This window comes from Anarhichas minor, unplaced genomic scaffold (genome assembly GCF_050575085.1).
Source record: "Anarhichas minor isolate MPS153535 unplaced genomic scaffold, ASM5057508v1 ptg000007l, whole genome shotgun sequence".
Classification (NCBI taxonomy): Eukaryota; Metazoa; Chordata; class Actinopteri; order Perciformes; family Anarhichadidae; genus Anarhichas; species Anarhichas minor.
The window spans coordinates 6,327,275-6,349,098 of NW_027466453.1; the positions used below are offsets into that span (position 1 = coordinate 6,327,275).

Here is a 21,824-nt window from a genome sequence, read left to right on the forward strand (position 1 = left end):
GTGAGGCATTATTGAATCTTAATGTTTCCCTCCCTCTTTCCCCTCAGATACATCGGAAAATCAGACTCCATCACCATCAGCGTGTGGAATCACAAGAAGATTCACAAGAAGCAAGGGGCGGGGTTCCTGGGCTGTGTCCGCCTTCTGTCCAACGCCATCAACCGCCTTAAAGACACAGGCTGTAAGTGTCAGTACTCCTTTTCTTACTTTCTTTTAAAATCTCTAAGCTGAATGGTACTCTGGCTGCTCACTAGTGGAAGGAGCCATGTGTTGCATATTAAAGGTACCCTGTGGAGGTTTTGACCACTAGTAGCACTGAAGGAACAATGGATTTACAAGCGGGTCCCCGTTTGGTTCGTAGGGTGCACAAAGACAGACATGCACCTGCGACCCAGCCCTGCTTCCAGTTCTACACTATGCCGCGGTAACACGCAAAGAAAACCGCAATGCACCAACCAGGACAGAGAAAAATGTAAATCTGCACGTTTCAAAAATATTAAAAACGTTGCAGTATGCAAACTTTAACTAAACGTTAACTAAAAAACGTTAACGTTTGTTTTCATTTATTTTGGAGAGAAAGTTTTGTAAGTGACAATGACGACACAATCCTCATGCTGGGCACTGAGGTGACGTTTTGCCCACTGGCAACTTTAATAATCTATTTTCATTATAGAAACACACTCAACAAACGCTTTTCCAAAAGGCAACAGGTCATAATACTATAACACTGAAAAGCATCTATTATGCCATAAAATTAAAAACACCAAAATAAATAGTATATTAAAAAAATAAAGCTTGGAGGAGTTTACAACATTAGGGGTGTTTTAATTAGTCCCACCTTAGCTTTATTTAATCATTCAAAGCACTGTATGGCTTAAGGTTTCCAGGCGGATATCGTGCTTGTGAACTTTGGTTCCACATTACGTGCACCAATCTACATACCGAGTATTCTGAATTCGGCTGTTTGCACCGGACCGTGACCCGCGGACCCTGATGGTTTGGATTGTTTGTTTATGAGAAAACTCCACGGGGTACTTTTAACTCTTAAATACAGCGAATTGATCAAAGTTTGTGTCGTATGATATTGCCCTGCTCTTGGATTCTTAAAAAGCCTAAATATCTGTGCATAGAAAAGTTTGATAAGATAAAATGCTGTAATCATATTTTTTTTAGGCAACTGACTGAAATCTGTTTGTGCTGGTTGACTCCAAAGATGTTGTTTTACAGCACTGTGTGTTATTGTGCTGATGTCAGCTGTAATGCAGTGCTGACATCCAGACACTTTTATCCCAGAGGTGCTTTTGTCTTGTTCTGAAAAATGTAATTCTTGTAGTACAGTTGCAGCACAGATGATGTTGTCAAACTACACATGACTTGTTATTTGTCGTTTAGTCAACTTTATTCATTATTCTCTCTACTGGGCTGGAGAGTAACTCTTGAATTATTAAATGCAGTTATTAGCGCTCTAATGGGAAAATGAGGCTGTAATCCATCAGGCCGGACGTTTACCTGCAGTGTGCTCAGAAGCAGACGTTATTAATACCACAGTGCTGCTGTCAGGCCCAAGTGACAGAACATAGAGTAGTGTCCTGTCCCCCCTCACTAGGTCTGACAGAGGCCAGACCTGTGTGTGAGAGGGGTCAACACTCTGCCCCCCCCCCCCCCCCCCTTTGCCAGAACAGGAAGAGCCAATCAACATCGCCCTGCAATTACAGTAAAAAAAAGTCTCGTGTCAGAAGCTAACTGGATAAATGAGATGGAGGCTTTGGTAAATGGCTCCCAGTCAAAGCAGTGCCAGACAGTTGTAGCTTTCGAACAAAGCGTTCTGCGAGTGATGTTCCGGCGTGGTGAGCTGGTACCTGCTCGCCTCTGGGAAGAAACGGGGGGAAAGAATCCCACCGCGTTTCCTAGAAGCCCCCCCGACACTGTTGTTTTCCTGGAGCGACTCAGGAAACCTGAACCGTGTGCCACAGCTGTGAGTGGTTTGCCTCTGCATTTCCTTTCCTTTCTCTCCTGGCCTCCTCCTCACCCCTTAGTTTACCCTTCAGTCTCCTCCATAGTCACACACACATATAAAATGCCATTGTGACTAACCTCCCTCTATCTCTAACCGGTCAAGCAGACATGCATAATTGTAGAGCTATTAAAGTGTAAGCGTAGATTTGTTGTGTTCGGTCTGTTGTGGTCGCCCGCCCCCGTGAGTATTTGTCATTCTTTTGTTTTTCCTGCGCATAGTTTAGTCGCCTCCACGGGGCCGTAGAGAGGGCATCGGGTTGACTCAAACATTTGTGTATAATTGTAGACTGTCTTGGGTTGACTGTAACGTTTATGCATAATTGCAGAGCGTCTGCGTATGACTGCATTTCCATCTCCTCTAATGCACCTCAAAGAGAGCGCACGTCTGCTTACATTCCGTTTCCTCTGTGGCCGCTGACCTCCGGCCAGCCTTGTAGCGGTGTGACCGTCGCCTTGTTTTGGTCCCTGTTTAGTCTAGACTCTAGACAGACATCCTGAGCTGATCTGCATGACACCCAGACAACAGAGATAATGGCATTTCTCATGTCTGCAGGCAGCTTGGACATTTCTTTTTTTTCTTTTTTTTTCCTCCTTCCTTTCCGCCCTCACTCTCTCTCTCTCTCTCTCTCTCTCTCTCTCTCTCTTTCTTTCTCCCTCACTCTCAAATTCCGCAGACTTTAAGAAGTTCAGACAAAGAGTTTCCAGACATTGGCAGAAGTTCATGTCCATGCTAAGACCGAGCCGAATAGTGGCGGCTTTGTACTGAAATTTGTCAAATGTTTGACCTCTGCATTTGAACTGAAGCCCGCTGTGTAGCGAAGCTTAGTGAGATTTTTACAGCCCGTGGCTGTTCCACGAACCGGACCATCTGTTCCAGAGCAAAGCCAAGCTGTGGTCTGCAGACAGAAGAATGAGGGACGGATAATGAGGGAGGGAGGAATTGACTCTGAGTGATGTAAATGATACACGGCAATTGGGCTTGTCCAAGGAGGGAAAGAAATGCCTCCCAACACATGCTGGCTTGCATGTAAATCTCTTGACACTGATGAATCCTCTCTTTTCTGCTCTTTCTTTCATCTTCCTTCTCATTTCCCGTGTGTCCCGTGTTGTCGTCTCTCTTTCTCTTTTCCTTTGCGCTCCACTTCCTCTTCTTTTTGTCCTCTCTCTCTCGCTCTCTCTCTCTCTCTCTCCCCACAGACCAGAGACTAGACTTGAACAAGCTGAGTCCCAGTGACAGTGACACAGTCAGAGGCCAGATAGTGGGTGAGTACAGACGGACACGCAAAACCAAGGATGCATTTGGAAGCACCAAATATGGCAAAACCATCATTTCAATTGGGGAGTAAATGGAAGCTACACGAAAACCTAAAATAGTTTTCACACCGACTTTTCTTCACCATGCGGCACCATGCATTCACTGTACATTACATATTCAAGGAGGGTGGTATATACTAACCACCAGAGGAGACAAGGTTAAAGCCAAGGCTGACCATTTAAAAGCAATTTCAGTATTTTCCTTAAAATGATCTCATCGTCTTTTATGCCGGTTCTTGTAATAATCACGGAGCTCGTAACGTGCATCCATGTTCTCTTTTGTTCCTTGCATGTTGATTCATATTCACACACAGCACATATGCTCTCTGCTATCACAGTCCTCATATAAAATGTTGGATTGAATTTCATAACACCAGACCCTCCCTGCAGATGGAAAAGATGAAAATGCAACTTCCTTTAACCAGACCCTCCAGGATACGCCGCTGATAGAAATTGAAGCCCGTCCCTGTTACTCATGAAGATATATCGCTCCATTTTGTGCTCTGATAAAATATCTGCGCCTGCACTGTGATCTGCTGTCTAGTAATGGCGTGTGCATCTGTCTGCCATGTGTTGCTACAGTGAGCCTGCAGTCTAGGGACCGGATAGGCACCGGAGGCCCTGTGGTGGACTGCAGTCGGCTGTTTGACAATGATCTCCCCGATGGGTGAGCAAGTCCGGGGGAAATCTCTTTATCATCTCAGGGGGACTTTTTTTTTTTTTGAGAGGCCGTTTCAATTCCTAAACAATGAATGCTGCCTCAGAGCGCAGTGTATACGGAGTGTGTTATTTGCATGTGGTGAGATATGGAGCGTGTCCGCTCACTGCGTGCGTGTGTGTGTGTGTGTGTGTGTGTTTGTGTTTCCTCTGCCAGCTGGGAGGAGAGGACGACGGCGTCCGGGCGAATCCAGTACCTGAACCACATCACACGCACCACACAGTGGGAGAGGCCTACCAGGTGAGTACACTGTGCAGCCCGCAGAAGCTCAGAGCCGGACCCTCTCAAACCTAAACAGCAGCAGGCCGACGGAAGACCGCATCTCTGACCCCAGTGCTCCCAAAACTGGGAGAGTCTGTCCAAAACTAGAGTTGGGTTCTCAAAAAAAAAGGTGTCAGACAGACTGCTCCAGACGGTGGTGTTTAATGATGTGGAAGAGCCAGGGAAGTCACGGAGCTGACAAGAGCGGAAATAGAGGCCTCTCTTCCCCCACTCTGTCTTTTGTGTTTAGATTCTTTTTATCGGCTCTTACCAAGCTTGACCTCAGCCGGTCTCAGTGCTTTTGTTTTTGATGCTCTGTTTGTGTGATGCACTGTATGGATTTCCCAGTTAGCACCTAAAGACTTTTTAAATGCTTCCTATTGATTTGCTGCTTTGTGTTTGTAGGGATGACTTGCTCCTTTTTCTATCCTATCGTACCGTCTTATACGCTTTCTTCTTTTTTTTTTTTCTAAAGGCCCGCACACACCGGGGGCCTGACGAATAAATGACAGGAAAATGCAAAATACTTGCATGCACGTGCAAAACTATTCATACCGACAGCGATACGAAATTTGCGACAGTTGCAGCACTTTGAATACAAGGTTGGAATAGATTCAGGCAGCCAGAGGACCAAGTACCAGGATCCTATTGACCCAGAGCAGCACCTGTCTGAGGTCAAGTGTTGCACAGCCTAAGCTACTCTAAGCTATTTTATTGAGTTTCCTTCAAGAAAAACGCGAGTGAATTTTCCTCTGGTGAACAGTTCCGTAGTGTGCATGTCTAGAGCTTTTATTGTGAAAGGTAAGAAAGGAAGGAGTGTATCTAGTATGCTCTGCCTATATCTCGCATATAAAAAAACGCCCCGGTGAGTAAAATCCTATAGGCTGCTGCACCATTACCTTACCTTGTCTTCTTGGTCTGCCCCCCCCCCCCCTCCCCCCCCCTCCCAAAGGCCTGCGTCAGAGTACTCCAGCCCCGGCCGGCCTCTCAGCTGCATCGTGGACGAGAACACGCCGGTCAGCACGAACGGGGCCACGCCCACCACGGTGTTGCCGCCCGTCGACGGCGACCAGCGGATCCAGGAGAGACGGGTCCGCTCCCAGAGGCACCGCAACTACATGAGCAGGACCCACCTGCACACGCCCCCGGACCTCCCTGAGGGATATGGTGAGTGGGAAGCTATACGTGCTGTATTTATGAATGAACGTTCATCATCCGGCCTCATTGCTCAGCCCTTCCTTAAAACAATCACAGGTGCAGTGCTTTGTGTAGTGACGCTGGTGTTGTTAAAGGGGTACGTGAGTTCATCCGACGGGGCATCTTGACAGAAAGTTTGGAAACCACGGCACTAGGCTATCATTACTGCAGCGCCGAGCCTTTCCTTTCTTCAGACAGATAAATATTTAATATTCTGACTGCGCTAGAGTATGCTGGGGAGGGTTTTATCCTCTTATGAAAGCCACCTCTACTTCAGATATGAATCGTGTCATCGTTGTAATGCCGTTGCGTTAATTGCTTCGCTCCCGCCCTCCCTCCCGTGCTCAACACTGGGCTCAGTAAACCAGCTAATCTGTGTCCTCATTCGGTCCAGCGGCCTGCTCCGATGACGCTGCAGCTCCACACAAGGAGCCTGAAATACTGGCTCCATTTTAGACAATCTAATTGAATTGATCTGGCTGTTAAAGGCTGGCGGCAGCCATCCCCCCCCCCCCGACCCTCTGTTCTCCTGTCTGCACACAGTCAAACAATCAGGCGCATTCATGTAAAAGCAAACACACAAACACACGCACGCACAAGCTGCGATTCCACACACAAGCCCGAGGGAGTTGTGTTTATCCTCGCAGTAAAAATCTTCCGTCGGATTTTGAGCCGGAGCCAGGGAAGCATATCTTTGCTCCCGGTCCTCCAGATTAGGAGGCTCCGAGCCGCTCCACACTTGTCTCTCTCCGTCTCTGACCTCTTTTTTTAAATTCTCAGGCAGCTCTCGCAAAAACCTGTCGGCGCCTCTGGTTCTCCTCATGTTAGCGAGCGCCAGCCAGGAGATATCGCCTCCGTGCGTCGAACATATATCGTGCGCTCATCGGGGGCGGGCGTGGGGGTTTTGAAGGGGTTATGTGTACATGCATGTTAAAGCAGGCCGGTAGGTCCGAAGGGATGCCAGAAAGAGCTCTCTGGCAGGCCGTCTCATGGAAATATCTCTGTCAGGCGGTGATGAATGAGCTCACCAACTCGAAAGTCAGACAACCCCATCTCTCCTCTCCTTTCCGCTCCAATGTTCTTCACCCTGTGTCTCACCCCCCCCCCCCCCCCCCCCCCCTCCTCTCCTGGCTGTCTCTCGGGATCTCTACTCACTCAGACGGTCCTTTTATCTCCATCTGTGTGATCTCTCTTATAAACACAATCTGTCTGCATGTGGCACATGAATTAAACTCAATTTCGTTTTCCATATATTTTCAAACTTTTGACGCTCCACGGTTTCGGCAAAAATGTTTTTTAAATTGGATTCACATGATTGTATAACCAAAGATCTCGCATGGATTAATCCCTCCTTTAATGTCCCCCTACAGAGCAGAGGACCACGCAGCAAGGCCAAGTGTACTTCCTCCACACTCAGACGGGTGTCAGCACGTGGCATGACCCCAGAGTGCCACGGTATGTCCGCCACAGGGTCCGTGGCTTCAGGGAGACGACGTCTCCGTTGTAACTTTTGTATAGTTTTGCTCCTTTTACTGTCCACCGTATAAACTGTAGAATACATAAAACAAGAATAATAAAATGCACACATGAGAAATTGGGCTGTCCACAGACGCTTGGGTCCGTTATCATTCCTTACGGTCCTCCCGGATTTACCGTCTTAACTGGCATTACACATAACTCGTGTCACGGTCTCTTAGTCCTGGTCCCCTTGTAGTTTTTGCCGTAAAACCTGCAGCTGGTTACGCGCCTGACACGCCGTGAGGAGACCACGGGGCTCTGAGCGATTCGCTCCTCTGGCACGAGCGCTGAAAGGCCCCGCTCTGGGACACATGGCCAACAGCACACGGGTCTCAATCAGCAGTACCAGAGGCTCGAGGGCAATCCTCAGTCAGACAGGTGTGTCCTATTGATTACCATATTCCCAAACAAAAAAAAAAAACACGCACGCTCGTAGATCTACACGCGCAAAGAGAGGCTTTACTGCACTCCAGACGCTATAAATAAAACATGACTGATATCATAATACCTGGCCGCTGCTCGCGGTTTATCCGTGTACGAGTGATAGACGATGTTTTTATTGCCCTTGATAGGAGGCTATTGGTCACGCCGCACCTCACCGGGTGCTCCTCAGACAGCTCCAACATTAGCAGATGGCTTAGCTGCCAAGCTCTCATCGCTTCGTGAGGCTCCGGTCCCTTTTGGCTTTCACCCTGCGAAACAGAGCAGCCAGCATCGCGAGCCTGCTGTAATTTCTGAACATCTTTTTCGTCTCCATGGAGTCCAGCTGAAAGGGGTTGCAGGGCAGCAATAAATAATGTAGATGGGAGGAAGAAGAAAAATAGAATAAAAGTGATTTCTCAGACATCTCGGAATCTTGCTGTCCGCCTGAGTCCAGTTAGTCAGTGCTTTGGTATGTTTTATACCTCGAATCTGATGTGTGTGTGTGTGTGTGTGTGTGTGTGTGTGTGTGTGTGTGCTTTGTCTCTCCTCTCCCCCGTCCCACCCTACCCTACCTCTAATGTGTGCTCTTTTGCTGCATTTCAGAGATCTGAGTAATGTGAACTGTGAGGAACTGGGTCCTCTACCTCCTGGATGGGAGATACGGAACACTGCCACCGGGAGGGTTTACTTTGTCGACCACAACAACCGAACCACGCAGTTCACCGACCCGCGCCTCTCCGCCAACCTGCACCTAGTCCTAAAGTGAGTCCTACGCTACCCTTGGGCCAGAAAGATGCAACAGGGAAATAAGTTAAACTGCACATAAAACAAAAAAAGAAACAGTGCGTAAAAGCAGAGAGATTTATTGTTCCGTCTTTGTTTTGCGTCTGCAGTCCAAGCCCGAGCCCCAATGGTTCTCGTGGAGGCATCGAAAGTCAGAATGTCAGGTAAGGGTTTGGGCTTCGTGCCAGCAGACTGGAACACACACAAGCACGCACTCGCTCAGACATTCACAGACATACTCGCTTTGCCCCCCCCCCCCCCCCCCCCCCCCCCCTCCCCTCAGTCGATGTTTTACACCGGGATCCTGTGCCAAGGTGTGTTCACCACCTGTAGAGGTTCAGAGTAGCCCGTCTGCTGAGCAGACGTTTGTGCACGCACACACACAGACATACTTACCCAGTGAACTCCCCCACAGTCTTTCTTTTGGTTTTGATCATAAAGGCGTTTTAGCACACAATCCGTCACAAAGCTGGCTTTGGCCAGACATCAGATAGCTGAGTGGAAACCAAGGCGGCTGTGTCTGTGGCTGAGGAGCGTCTTACATCCAGGAAACGGCGCATAAATCCGATGCCCAAGTCAATGAATGAGCTTTGTGTGTGTGCGTGTGTGCGTGTGTAGGTTCATGTGTTTTAGTTCATGCTTCTGTGCTTGGTACATGCCTGTCTTCATGGATGCACATGTTCAGGGGTTTCTTCCCCTGTGCAGCTGTTCAAACACATACTGTGCGGCGATAGCCATAGAATTACCCATAGGTCACTGCTCCACAAAGGTGGAGCAGTGTACTGGTGCCTTGGTGGGCCTCCTCCGTCTGACCTCATTCCTCCTCCGTGCAGAGAGAGAGAGGGACGGAATGCATCGACGCAGAGATCGGGTTTCTTTTCACTTCTTTTTTTTTTCTTTCTTTTTTTTGTTCCTGTTCTGATGGATCAAAGAACGTGTTTGGGATCGTTCGTATTCATCTACGGCCCTCTGAGAAGTCTTATAAAAATGTAGCCTGGCACGCCACATTCGTTTTTAATGAAGGGGTTTTGTCCAAGAGCATGACTTTGCCCAGATGTGTGAAAATCTCATGCATAGAATTTATAGTGTATGTGAATTCCGGGAGGATAATTAGCTCACATCAAAGTCAGGAAGTGGGATCACAGGTGATTGATTTTATATACAGACAGAAATATTGGTGTCTCCATCGAGTGCCGTACATCTCCTGGTTACTCGAGGCGCGTGGACCTTGGCCTGACATTAGTGATGAGTAAGGTTTCTCCTTAGCCGTCCTCAATCCGCTCTCATTACATTAACCTTGTATTAGACCGGTTATTTGGTACGGTTTCTGTCCCAACCTAAGCCGTTCCGTTACCGCCAATTTTGGAGTGACTTTCTGTCTCGTGACAAAACTCTGGAAAAGATATCAGTCGTCATGGATTTCCATCAAGACATCTGCCTTTTATCAAGTCAGGGATTTTAGAAATTTTCACCACTCGTGTGCCGTCATCCCACAAAAATGTTCTATATATATATATATATATATATATATATATATATATATATATATGTCCCTCAAAGTTATAGTTTATTGCCTTTTTTTTATTCGCTCAAAACACTGCATGAGCATCCAGACCAGGTTTTTGGATTATATTTCCCCTGTGATGTTCTCCCGAATTCAAGCCCCCTGACTGGTCAAAGTCACTGTTCAATACGTAACTAAATCCTGGTCTGGTTTTAAGACCTGGCTGCAGGACTGTACAAGTTGCATGAGAGATAACGGCGTCATTTCCCAGACGTTTGTGATTTGTTGCTCTACAAAAACATCGCTTTTGTTTACGGCGACGTGTCCCTGCGGCGGGCGTCTTCATGTAACGTGCACCAGAGTCGTGCTCATCAGCGAGGAGCTGGAAAGAGAAGAGAGGACTCCGAAACCACGAGAGAAAGAGAGCAGCGGAGACGGAGCACGAATGTTTTGATTTATAGGTGAAAGTGCAGGGAAGAGATGTCTCCTCTGTCCTTCCGTCTCTCCCACCCACTCTCTGAGTTGTCTGCAGTGCTTGGGTGCTGTCGGGAGAGTTCCTGCCTCCCCCTCGCCCTCCCTTCACCTTCCCTCCCGCTGAGTCTAGTCGGCAGGAAATAAAGGGATTGAAGAGGAGGTCTCGAGTGTCCTATGGGGCCCTTGTGGCTTTCTGGGATGGCAGGAAGCGATTGAAAAGCCAAAGTGGATTCTACTTGGCAGACGCCAGAAACCAAGCTCAGTCACTTTGTTGAGGAGAAGTTGTCATTGTGGTCGAGGAGAATGTAAGCCATAGGGCGGACACTTGAGAGTAGCAGTTTCCAGTCGAGACATTTCAGACTGTATTCTGTCATGAGGTGAACTGACTGAGTAAGGAGTCAGAAGGAGAAGAGGTGGTTAGGGTCCCCCTGTATTTGTTTGCTCCATAGAATTTATTTATTTGAGCCTTGGTACCACTTAGAGAGTTACAGCCTACACATCCGTGCCGCATGCACACAGACCGACATATGTACGGCTTCCACCGCCCTCCGTGCTCGGCTCTAGAGTCTGGTGTTTATGACCCCGCTCAGAGCCGAGCAGGCCTGCCACCCCCCACCGGGGTGGAAAAGGCCACTGTGCAAGAAATCCTTTAGTGCCGGCCCCATAAAGGCCCTTTTGATTCGGCGTGTGTGTTGTGTGCCTCCCTGCTGCGCCACCCTCTGAGGCTGTCTTCCTGAACACAGCGCCTAGTTTCAAAAACGCGTATTCTCCATCCAATGCCAGACTGAAGACGTCTGTCATCAATAACCGCAGATGATGTTCACAGTCACACTACTGATACTATGTTAAACCGCTTTTTTTGTCTGTTTGAAATCTTTACTTAAATGCGGCTTTCTTTCTTTTGTTTTATGCGAGTTTCCAATGAAATGCTTGAAAATTCAAACTAGAGGAGAAGTTTTCAGGCTAGCCATAATACAAAAGACATGAAAAATGCAGTCTACTATTATTATTATTAATATACCATGCAATAAAAACAATGAACTAATCTACAATAAGTACATTTAAAGTGCCTATAATCTATTTTATATTAACAATGTATGCATGACAATAAGCAAGGGGTCCCTTGTAGTGTTGAACCCCACCCGCTCATCAGCAAACAGCACACAGGCACAGTTGGAGACTTGATGGTTAACATACCGGAGCATTCAGCGGCATTTTGGAGACCAAAAAAAGAGCTAAAAGAGGCAGAATATTGGATTCTCATCCATCAGGTGGCCAAAAACATGACCCCAAAATACATGTTAAAGTAATGCTGGATGTTTCAATAAGCAACTATCTGCAAACAAATCTACCACTTATCAACCTAAAAGGTATATGTCAGCGTCGTGTTCACAACTTGTTTCTACTGCTGCTCTGCTAAGCTAGTTAGCTTTAACAGGCGTGTCCATTGTGTTAGCATTAGGCTAATGCCTCATAAGTAACGTGGAATAACAAACTGAGTTACAAAGATGTTGGTTCATCAAAACGGACAAAAGACAAACTTTTGGACTTGTGAAATGTGCCCGCGGGCCTCGATGACCCTTCATTACAAGTGTACATGATGAGTCAAAGGCAACAGAGGATCTATTCGCAGAACGTTCTTTCCCCTCAGTCATATTCTGCTGCTCCCCCGTAGAAAGCCTTATTTTTAGTTCAGCCGTCTCTCTGGGTGAGACCGCCGGGCCTCTGCCAGGTGGAGAGGTGCAGAGTTGAAGCTGTAAGTGAGTGAGTGAGTGAGTGAGTGAGTGAGGATGAGGGAGACGTCTTCCCACTAATCCCACCTCCACCTATGTCTGTCAGTGTGCGAGGGGCCGAAGCAGCTGTTTGACTTGATGTGCTTCCCAGATGGCCTCAGTGTGTTTACTGCTCGTACAGTCAGCGGAGCACAGAGACAGAACGCTCCCTCTCTGAAAGCTGTATTTTGAGTTTCCTGGCGTTCCTCTTGTTGTTTTTGTGCAAGTACTTGCTTACTTTTTTTTCCTCACCAGTAAGCTTGTGTGTGTTTGGTATTGGCACATATAAAGAGTTACAATCTTCTTTCTTTCATCCTGTCCCTCTGTGTCTTTCTCTTGGCCCGTTTCTCCCTCTCCTCTCCTCTCCTCTCCTCTCCTCTCACTTCTTTCCCATGCTGCTCTTTTCTGCCTCTCCCTGCCTCCGCCAGTCGTCAGAACCAGTTGAAGGATCAGGCCCAGCAGGCTCTGGTGTCCCCCGCTCACCTCCCAGAGGAGGCCGAGTGCCTCACGGTGCCCAAGTACAAGAGGGACCTTGTTCAGAAGCTCAAGATCCTCCGCCAGGAGCTGTCCCAGCAGCAGCCTCAGGCTGGCCACTGCCGCATCGAGGTGTCCCGCGAGGAGATCTTCGAGGTGAGGATGGAAAAGAAGCGAGCTCAGTCATGTCGTCTTATTATTTGAAACTCACAACCTGTTATTAAAAGGGTACATCGTTTAACCCAGAGAGAAATCCAGTCGTCACAGCCAGAGCATGCGTGAAATGAGTTAAAATGCATAACAAAATGGTAGAACAACATGGAAATTATCTAATATTTGCTCCATTGCACAACCGCCTGCCCTCATATTCCCCACAACTCCCAGCAAAACGGCACCAATATCTCGTGCTTTTGTATCTGCAGAGCCGCTTGTAATTGTACAAGTTATTTATTGACGCGCCCGAGTTATGTTAAAACATTCCCCGAAGGGTTTTCTTGTCTACTCCCAGAAAGGTCACTGCCTGTAATAGTTTGGCTGTGAGAATGATTTCTCTCTCACACACACAGTTATCTATGATGTGTGACGCTAGTCTGTTCAAAATCCAAAGCAGACCGCGTCTTGTTTGAGATGAGGATTTTCTACAAAGTACATTTTCTCAGCTGGGAGAGGGGTTTTTTCTGCATCTTGGAGGCGCGGGGCCTTCATCAGAGCAGCAACACCTGCAACAGACTGCGTGACCCTCAATAAAATATGCACTGGAATGTGCTGGAACAGCCACGTCTGTTAATCTGAACGAAGACATTTTTGTTGGCTGATCTCAATGTGAGAGAGAGGGAGAGGGAGAGGGTTGGGAGGAGGAGGGAGGGAGGGTGCAGAGGACGTCTTAAGCTTAAGCGAGACATAACTGCATCGCGTCTCCGGACCAGCTGAAGCATTACATTATGACTGAACAGGCAAGTGTGAGCTGGTGGACTGTCACTGTGTACTTTTTCGGTGTTGACAAGATTTTCCCCTTTTCCTCCCACAGCACCACCTCTCCGTTTGTCTGCTGCATCTGTAGGGCAAAGTGGAACCTGGCTGTGTTGTTATAGTCTGATGGCTGTGTTTATTATAACTGCCCCTAATCCACTTTTAATGAACCCTCCTCCCCCCCTGACACTCTGAGCTGTCTGCGCGTGGGATGAACACTGATCGAGGCGGAGAGATCTCAGCCTCACAGCAGAGAACCGATTGGAAATGACTTCTGCAACGCCACATTGCATCCGTCTCATTTCTCACAAAACTGCTGCAGTCGAGCAAATGTTTGTTTACAGCCCCAAAACCTTATTTTTAATAGCTTCTAACTTTTAAGAGTTAAAAGCGTGTGCATCCCTGGACTTTAGTCGGTTTCCCCAGAGGCAGGATGCCTCATGTGGATATTGCATGTATTAAAGATGGCTTCTCTTTGACTTCAGCTTAGCAGGGCAAATCCAGGGAACTGTTGTTAAACTGTCTTTGTTGACGAGGCGTGTGCGTGTTGTTTGTTCTGCAGGAGTCGTATCGCCAGGTGATGAAGATGAGGCCGAAGGACCTGTGGAAACGGCTCATGGTGAAGTTCAGAGGGGAGGAGGGGCTCGATTACGGAGGAGTGGCCAGGTAAGAAGCCACAGCAGAGGAAGAGCATTGACCACACAGGCTCACACAGCACTCTGCCTCCTAGTGGACGAACCCAAGACCACAACTCACTCACCACTGTTTTGTTTTTTTTCGGTTTCAGTTTAAGTAAGCATGCTCTGAACTCTGCATCCTATTGTAAGTCTTGTTTTCGTGCTGTACTCTGTATGCAGGGAGTGGCTCTACCTGCTGTCGCACGAGATGCTGAACCCGTACTACGGCCTGTTCCAGTACTCCCGCGATGACATCTACACGCTGCAGATAAACCCCGACTCTGCCGTCAACCCTGTGAGTCACAGTCATCGCTCACAACACGCCAAAAAAATAAAAAAAACCTTCTCATGTGTCAGTTTTAGCAAAAAATGAAAATAACTCTTTTCACGGGTTAATCTTTATAATCTTCATAAATCATTTTTGGCCTTATCATTCCTACTGGATTTCCATGAGTCTATGGCCGGTATGATCATGAAAAAGGCATTAAATTGCAGTCAGTTTGGTCCTAAAAAGTATTGCATTTTATTTTGTAAAGACTGGAGAAGCCCTGATAAGCCTCCCAAACATGCAAGACCTTCAGTTGAGACACGGATGGCTTAAGTTACATCTTCTTATCTTACTCGACATCAACGCTCTCTCTCTGTTTGTCCATGTGACATGATCTTGTTGATAGACTTGAAACGTGAGCGATGCAGCTGTTGTGTTGAGACTGTGCCGTTGGGTTGTTTACCGCTTGTATCGTGTAGCATTTGTTGGTTAGTCAAAGGGGAATTCAGTGGTATAATATTGTGAACAGTCTGCTTTAAACACCGCTGTCTGCTTCATTTGGAAACAAAAGATGTTTTTGTCTCCCCTCAGGAGCACTTGTCATACTTTCACTTTGTTGGCCGTATCATGGGGATGGCGGTGTTCCACGGCCACTACATCGACGGAGGCTTTACTCTGCCCTTCTACAAACAGCTGCTGGGTAAACCCATCACCCTGGACGACATGGAGTCTGTTGACCCTGACCTGCACAACAGCCTCGTGTGGATCCTGTACGTACAGGAAACGTATTTTTACAGAAGTCGATAACAGTGTTGACTTCTCCGTGTGAATGAAAAGTGGATCACCAATTACAGCACAATGTTATGCTCTGCATTCCTGTCCACACATAACGAAGAAGTCATCTCTACTTGCAAAGAAAAATATGCAATTTTAGTGTAAATGTCACAAAAGTTAAGTAGATTTTATTATCTACTAACTGATGAGTACTGTTGCCCACATGAAAAGCTCTCTCCTGTACTTTGATGACAGCGCCCCCCGGGGTTTTTGAATATTTAATATTAATATAATATTCTTACATCAGTGCTCCCTAAGCACATGTTTTCACACCACATGTATGTGTGTTTTCAATTCAGCTTAAAGGGACAGTTCACCACAAAATTACAAATAAATATTTTTCCTGTTACCTGTCGTACTATTAATCAATCTAGATTGTTTTGGTGTGAACTGCCAAATTTTGGAGATATCAGATTTCTCTCCAATATAAAGGGACTATATGGCACACTGCTTGTGGTGCTCAAAGCGGCAAAACAAATACATTTGAAAAACTCAACAGTAATGTCTCTTTCCAGAAATCATGACCCGGTTAAACCATGATAATCCACAGACCATGTTGTAACAAGTTTCATGTAGGAACTATTTTCTTTCCACCGAACTACCAACTCTAACACCGCGCAGACGGAAGCATGCAATTATATTGGATACTGTTAGCTCACCTAGCACCACTGAGCTAGCTACGGTTGCATGAGTAACGGTTGGCAGATGTATTTCATTAGAAAGAAAACAGTTCTTACATGAAACTGCTCCCAACAAGGTCTCTGGATTATCTTGAGAAACCAGGTCATGATTTCTGGAAAGAGACGTTGCTGTTTAGCTTTTCAAATGTACCTCTTTGGTGCTTTGAGCAAAACAAGCCGAGTGCCATAAAGTCCCATTGTATTAGAGAGAAATCAGACGTCTCTACATCCAAAACCAGGCAACTCACACCAAAACAGTCTAGATTGATAAATAGCACTCCAGGTAAGAGGATTTTAGGGTGAACTGTTCCTTTAACATCACATCTGTTGGTGTCACCGATCAGCACGCATTCAACAAAAAGGAGCTCACTAGTGTTTTGTTGGAATGACCAAGCCCTTTGTATTTATTTATTTATTCTTACCAATAGTGTGCAAAAGCCCCTTGTTGTCCTCACACAGTCATTCAAATGTGTATCTCTCTTCAGGGACAATGACATCACAGGTGTGCTGGACCACACCTTCTGCGTGGAGCACAATGCCTACGGAGAGATCATCCAGCATGAGCTCAAGCCCAACGGCAAGAGCATCCCCGTCAGCCAGGACACCAAGAAAGAGTATGTGCGGCTCTACGTCAACTGGCGCTTTCTGCGAGGCATAGAGGCCCAATTCCTGGCTCTGCAGAAGGGCTTCAATGAGGTCATCCCCCAACACCTGCTCAAGGCTTTCGATGAGAAGGAGCTAGAGGTACTTTGATTAATCCTCACGTCTCTTTGTCGTTTACACACGCATCTAGATTTACCTCCAAGTGCATTAAGTCCCAACTTATCGTAACAATTTTCCAAAACATCCACGTCTTTCCTCAACCTGCAGCTGATTGTATGCGGCCTGGGTAAAATCGACATCAACGACTGGAAGTCCAACACCCGGCTCAAGCACTGCACCCCAGAGAGCAACAACGTCAAATGGTTCTGGAAAGCTGTGGAGTCCTTCGACGAGGAGCGCAGAGCCCGGCTGCTGCAGTTCGTCACCGGCTCCTCCAGAGTTCCCCTGCAAGGCTTCAAGGCCCTCCAAGGTGATAACACCCAGGAGGAAAACTGTGCACGCTTTTGTTACGTGAACGTAGGTATTGCTAAGTAGCAAACGCCAGGAAAGTCCTACGTCTGAAAGCGCTCCTGAAATATCTTGCCTTCAGTTAAAGGTACAACATGAATGTTAATGTCGGGTCCACAATGTGCAAAGGTGCAGTAGTGAAGTCTTTGCTGTTCCTTTGTTGTGCACACAGTGCGCTCCACATGTGTTTTGGGATTCTTTGCTTCCCTGTGTCTCTGGGTTCCTCTGACCTGAACCGTGAGTCAGCGTTGTAGTGCAGCGGTTCACCGGGTTCACGCTGGCAGACGATGCTGCCCAGAGACAGAGCACCCAGGCACGAGGAGTCCACAGGCGGACGGCGCCCTCACACACCTTATGTAACACCGCCTTCCTTTCATGGTCAAAACATCTGCAAGCGGGACACATGGCTGCAGTCAAGGGACAAAGTCAGCTCGGCCAGTGCTGCACGGTATCTAAATACTCTGCAGCACTATGTGTTGTTGGGAATTGTCCTCAACAAGCAAACATCAAGATGTGTGTCAACTGAAGATGAAACGTGTAACAAACGACAACTCGGTCAATAACCTCAAGTCTTGACGTCTTCTGTGACACATTTGTGTCTCTTATTGTATGGAAGCAAAGAAAGGCCATAATAATGATCATTTAACAAGCAACTGAATATTTTATTTATCCACAACTTTACATTTAGATGCCACTGAAGGTTTTGCACTGAAATATTTTACTTTGAAAACCGTATGTCTTCAGGCTCATTCCAAGGTGTGTAATTTCAAAAAGTTAAATTCAAATGTCCACTGGGTTTCCACTGGACTTTGCTTTCTCGGGGAGTCTGAAAGGATCGGACGGGGGTTCTGGTTGATTCCCTTCAGGCTTGTTTGATCGTCCTTGCTGACCTGGATGTTCAAGTTTGATCTACTGAACCTGAGCAACTTGAAAGTAGTTTCTGAGACCGTGACCCGGACAGTGCGGAGCAGGTGTGCGGAGGTCCACTTTTACTAAACTGATTGTGTTTATTCATGTAGGTGCTGCTGGCCCTCGACTCTTTACCATCCACCAGATTGATGCCAGCACCAACAACCTGCCCAAAGCCCACACCTGGTGAGGAAACCTTTTCACACTGTTTGACACGGTGGAGTCCGAGAGGGAAGAGAAGTGTTGAGGGTAGTTAATACAGTAGAAACCTCTCGACCGGTACTCTTGTTTCAAACACTTTTTAAATGACTGTATGAATTACATTATTGTACTGTGTATAATTCAAATACACTATAATACAGTACAGCACGTATATACCATACACACACATATACATTTGACTGTAGTCCAGATTATGATTAGGCTGTGGTCTTGAACAGTATTGTGCCGTTTACAAATACCTTAACGTCAGTACTGCAGATAGGCTGCTAAACCACAGCTTGTTGCTGGTTTCAGTGCATTTCTACATTTAACAGGCCTGGAAATACATTTTAGACTATTAATGCTGAACTGGTATTGGAATTTAAAAACAAACTTATTCATAAAATATAGAATCATGGGAGTAATGTTTAAGAAAAAAGTAGAATTACCGTAGTTTGAGTGTATGAAAAAGACCCCAAATGAACACTGTAAGCAGACTACGTGATTACTATGAGCAGATTATTTAAACAGGAATCATTCTGTCCCAATCTTTGTGATCCATATAAGCGGTTTCCACTATATTATCAAACCTCTTTATGTTTGACTTTAGTCACGCGCTATGCAGCAGCGCAGCGATTCAGAACAAAATATGATTTTTAAACCCGTCTTCCCTTTCCGTTTTTTTTTTTTTCAGTTTTAACCGGATCGACATTCCTCCGTACGAGCAGTACGACAAACTGTACGACAAGTTGCTCACTGCCATCGAGGAGACGTGCGGCTTCGCTGTAGAGTGAGTCCCGGCAGAGCTCAAGCAACGACCAGAAGCAACATGAATTGGCCATGACGAGCCCCCTGAAAATCAATCCACTCCGACAGATTGGGGGGGGGGGGGGGGGGGTCTTCTACAGTTGCTTCACCCAGGGGGACGCCCATACTTCCCGGGGACATGTGGCCCAAGCTAAGGGAGGGTGGGCAGAGAGGACCAGAAAATGTCACCGGACTCTGGTTTTCCTTTTGAGACCCTCCAGCCCTCCTTCACGTCTTCTTTTATTATTGAAAAGGATCTCTTCAGCTGCTAATAACTCAGACTATTTACTAACCCGTGGAACCTGCAAAGTCGCTGGCTCTTCCCTTTTTTTTTTTAATCCAAGTTCATTTTAGCATTTAAAAAATAAAAGATAGACTGTATTCCATGTAGCAATGCTCCACCTTACCAAGCAGAACACACGGTCCGTGCACTCTGAAACGACATGAACAAGACTGGTTTGTTTGCTGGAGCACAGGGTCATTAAAGGTTCCCTCCACCACTTGAAAACACTAAACTTTGAATCTGACTCGTGCTGTTTGGTGTCTCAGAGTGTTCACGTTGGGGCTATTGGTAAACGCCCAAGGCTGGAAAACAGGGATGTGTGCGGATGACAAGGCAAAGACTAGAGGCTGAATTAGCCCGAGCCCGACTGTTTACAACCCTCTCCAAAGACGGCAGCGGGGACCTCTGCCCCCGAGTCGCTGCCCAACACGGAGCGCTTCGTTTCCCACAAACCTATTTCACACGTTTGACGGCTAGTTTTGTTTAAAAAAAAAAGAAGAAAAATGGGTGAATACATGAATGAATACCTTGAAATGTGTTATTTTTATATAACAAGCGGGGGAATTGAAAAAGAAACAATACAATTCTATATAATATATATAATTTATTGCTGTTATATTCCCCTATCCATTGTTTCAGAAAAAAAACAAGATCTTTTAAATGTTACGTGTTGCTGTTTAAATTATAGAAGACAATTTGTGAAGACCGAACTAAGCTTGACTGATTTTTACTTAAGAATGCTGTGGTTTTATGTCTCGACACAACCTCTCACACACTGTGCAAAAGGAGAGGTGCGTCTTTAAAGGGCAAACACACCTTCAACACACAGTGTCCTCTGAGTGCCGTGATCATTTCAGAATGAAATAATCTTTGCTGATATCGAGCGAACCCTTTAAATTCTACTGATTTCATTCTGGAGCTACACGTGGTGGTGAGATGTTTCCCCGACTGTTACAGCTTTTGTTTTAACACTTTGTCATTTGTAGCTGGGCTATATTAATGTCACTAGCATGAAACCTCCCATCCTTTTTCTAATGGCATTCTGTTTCAGAAGGGTCCAAAGCTCCATCGTCGTCTATTTCATGCTGCCTCCACTTTGTCGTCGTTGTTGGAAAAAAGAAAAAATAACCTCTACTACCTTCTCGCCATATGGTGCTAAACAGCATTAACGTTTGTCTGATATTGGCAACCTTACTCATCGACGTACTACTGCTTAAAGTGCACACTGCGCTTCTCGTGCTCACACCCGTTTGTGGCCGCATACCATTCCCAAGCAATCAAGAGCTCCAGCTGGCCACATCCTCAGGAGACGTCGCATGTCAGTTTGAAATGTCCTTCGATTCGACGACCGACTAGGAACTAATTCTGACCATTTGTCTTTCCTGAATGTTAAAAAAAAAAAAAAAAGTCTCGTCGTTTTAAATTGTTTTTTGCCCACAGCCGACCATTAACACACAGTAACCGGTGCATGAGTCCATGTGTGCTTTTCTGAATGAGATGGATCCTGTTTAGGCCTGCTACACAGTCCCATCAGTGATGTTTCTATTTAGAGAGGGGGGGGAGGGGGTTGTTTTCTACGATTTACAAATGAAATTCTTGAATGATTTCAAAAAAAAAAAAAATGCTGCCTGTCTAGCAATCTATATGACCGTGGACTGTTCTTTGACATTTGCATACACTTAAAGGAAAGAAAAAAAGAAACTGTTCATTGTCATTTCTTTTGTATGTGGACAAGTGTATGCAAAAGATATTGTTCATGTATGTGGATCAGACGACCTGTAATTTATCTTTAACTTAAGTGGGAAAAATGAAAAGAGGAATTGCACATGAACAGAATGAGGTTGCCATGTGTATTTAACGGTTACTTTTTTTTATTTTTTAAAGCAGATATTCATTCGCCTTTTAAGTCCAGTGCACAAGCTGATGGCCCTACTGTCTGTTCCTACACTACACCGCTCAGCATCGCCCCGTAGCCGCCGCTCATCAAACAACTTGTTGTTAAACTAGTGACAGTTGAGAGATGCTGCTCTTGTTTTGTTTTTGTTTTAATCGCATGATCCACTAGCAGGACTATATCTCTCATAGCTGACTGATGCAATTTGATGTATGTTAACACTATCATTTTGTAGAGTATTTTATTTTTGTGTGTAATTAGTTCTAATTAAACTTGCCTTTGTCTAACAATGTAAGGCCTTGTACAAATATATGTCCTGTGCTTTTGCACCTCTTTGATTGGCTGTTTCAAATGTCATAAAAGCTTCTTTTTCTTTTAGTGCTTCAACAAGTCCTTTGGTCCAGCAATTATTCAGATTAGATCAATGTATCAGGGGCATGTGAGTACTGTATTGTACTGAGAGTAACTATCAAGTGGGTGGGGGGGGGGGAGATGCAAATACTCTTTCTTTACATCTGAATGTCCCTCGTCTCTGACCACCTACTGTGTCCTCACTGATACCACTCTGGATTAACACATCTGGCAGATGGCTCTTAGGAGGGGGCAGGGAAAGGGGGTAAAAGGACAATGGATGAAGATGTTGGAAAATAAGGTGTCAAGTACAGTTTGTGTTCTTGAAAACAGTCCGTCTACACAGACTGGAAGGACAGAAAGTGACTTCATCAGGGTAATAGTGGT

General features: G+C 46.1%; 1 protein-coding gene across 2 annotated transcripts in view; it reads left to right on the top strand.

Moving 5' to 3' along the window:
- Positions 1-21,464, top strand: part of smurf2 (SMAD specific E3 ubiquitin protein ligase 2) — a 43,837-nt gene extending 22,373 nt beyond the window's left edge. Inside the window, exons 5-20 of one of the 2 annotated variants that reach the window (XM_076083779.1) lie at positions 48-187; positions 3,214-3,279; positions 3,913-3,997; positions 4,205-4,288; positions 5,262-5,476; positions 6,877-6,961; positions 8,051-8,209; positions 8,341-8,394; positions 12,409-12,610; positions 13,986-14,089; positions 14,281-14,395; positions 14,960-15,138; positions 16,368-16,626; positions 16,753-16,954; positions 18,012-18,087; positions 18,797-21,464. In XM_076083779.1, the coding sequence (XP_075939894.1) occupies positions 48-187; positions 3,214-3,279; positions 3,913-3,997; positions 4,205-4,288; positions 5,262-5,476; positions 6,877-6,961; positions 8,051-8,209; positions 8,341-8,394; positions 12,409-12,610; positions 13,986-14,089; positions 14,281-14,395; positions 14,960-15,138; positions 16,368-16,626; positions 16,753-16,954; positions 18,012-18,087; positions 18,797-18,896 (2,125 nt within the window). In that variant the 3' untranslated portion in view covers positions 18,897-21,464. The remainder of the gene's footprint in view (positions 1-47; positions 188-3,213; positions 3,280-3,912; positions 3,998-4,204; positions 4,289-5,261; positions 5,477-6,876; positions 6,962-8,050; positions 8,210-8,340; positions 8,395-12,408; positions 12,611-13,985; positions 14,090-14,280; positions 14,396-14,959; positions 15,139-16,367; positions 16,627-16,752; positions 16,955-18,011; positions 18,088-18,796) is intronic. The other variant, XM_076083787.1, reaches the window with a different exon arrangement.
- The last annotated feature ends 360 nt before the right edge of the window (positions 21,465-21,824 follow it).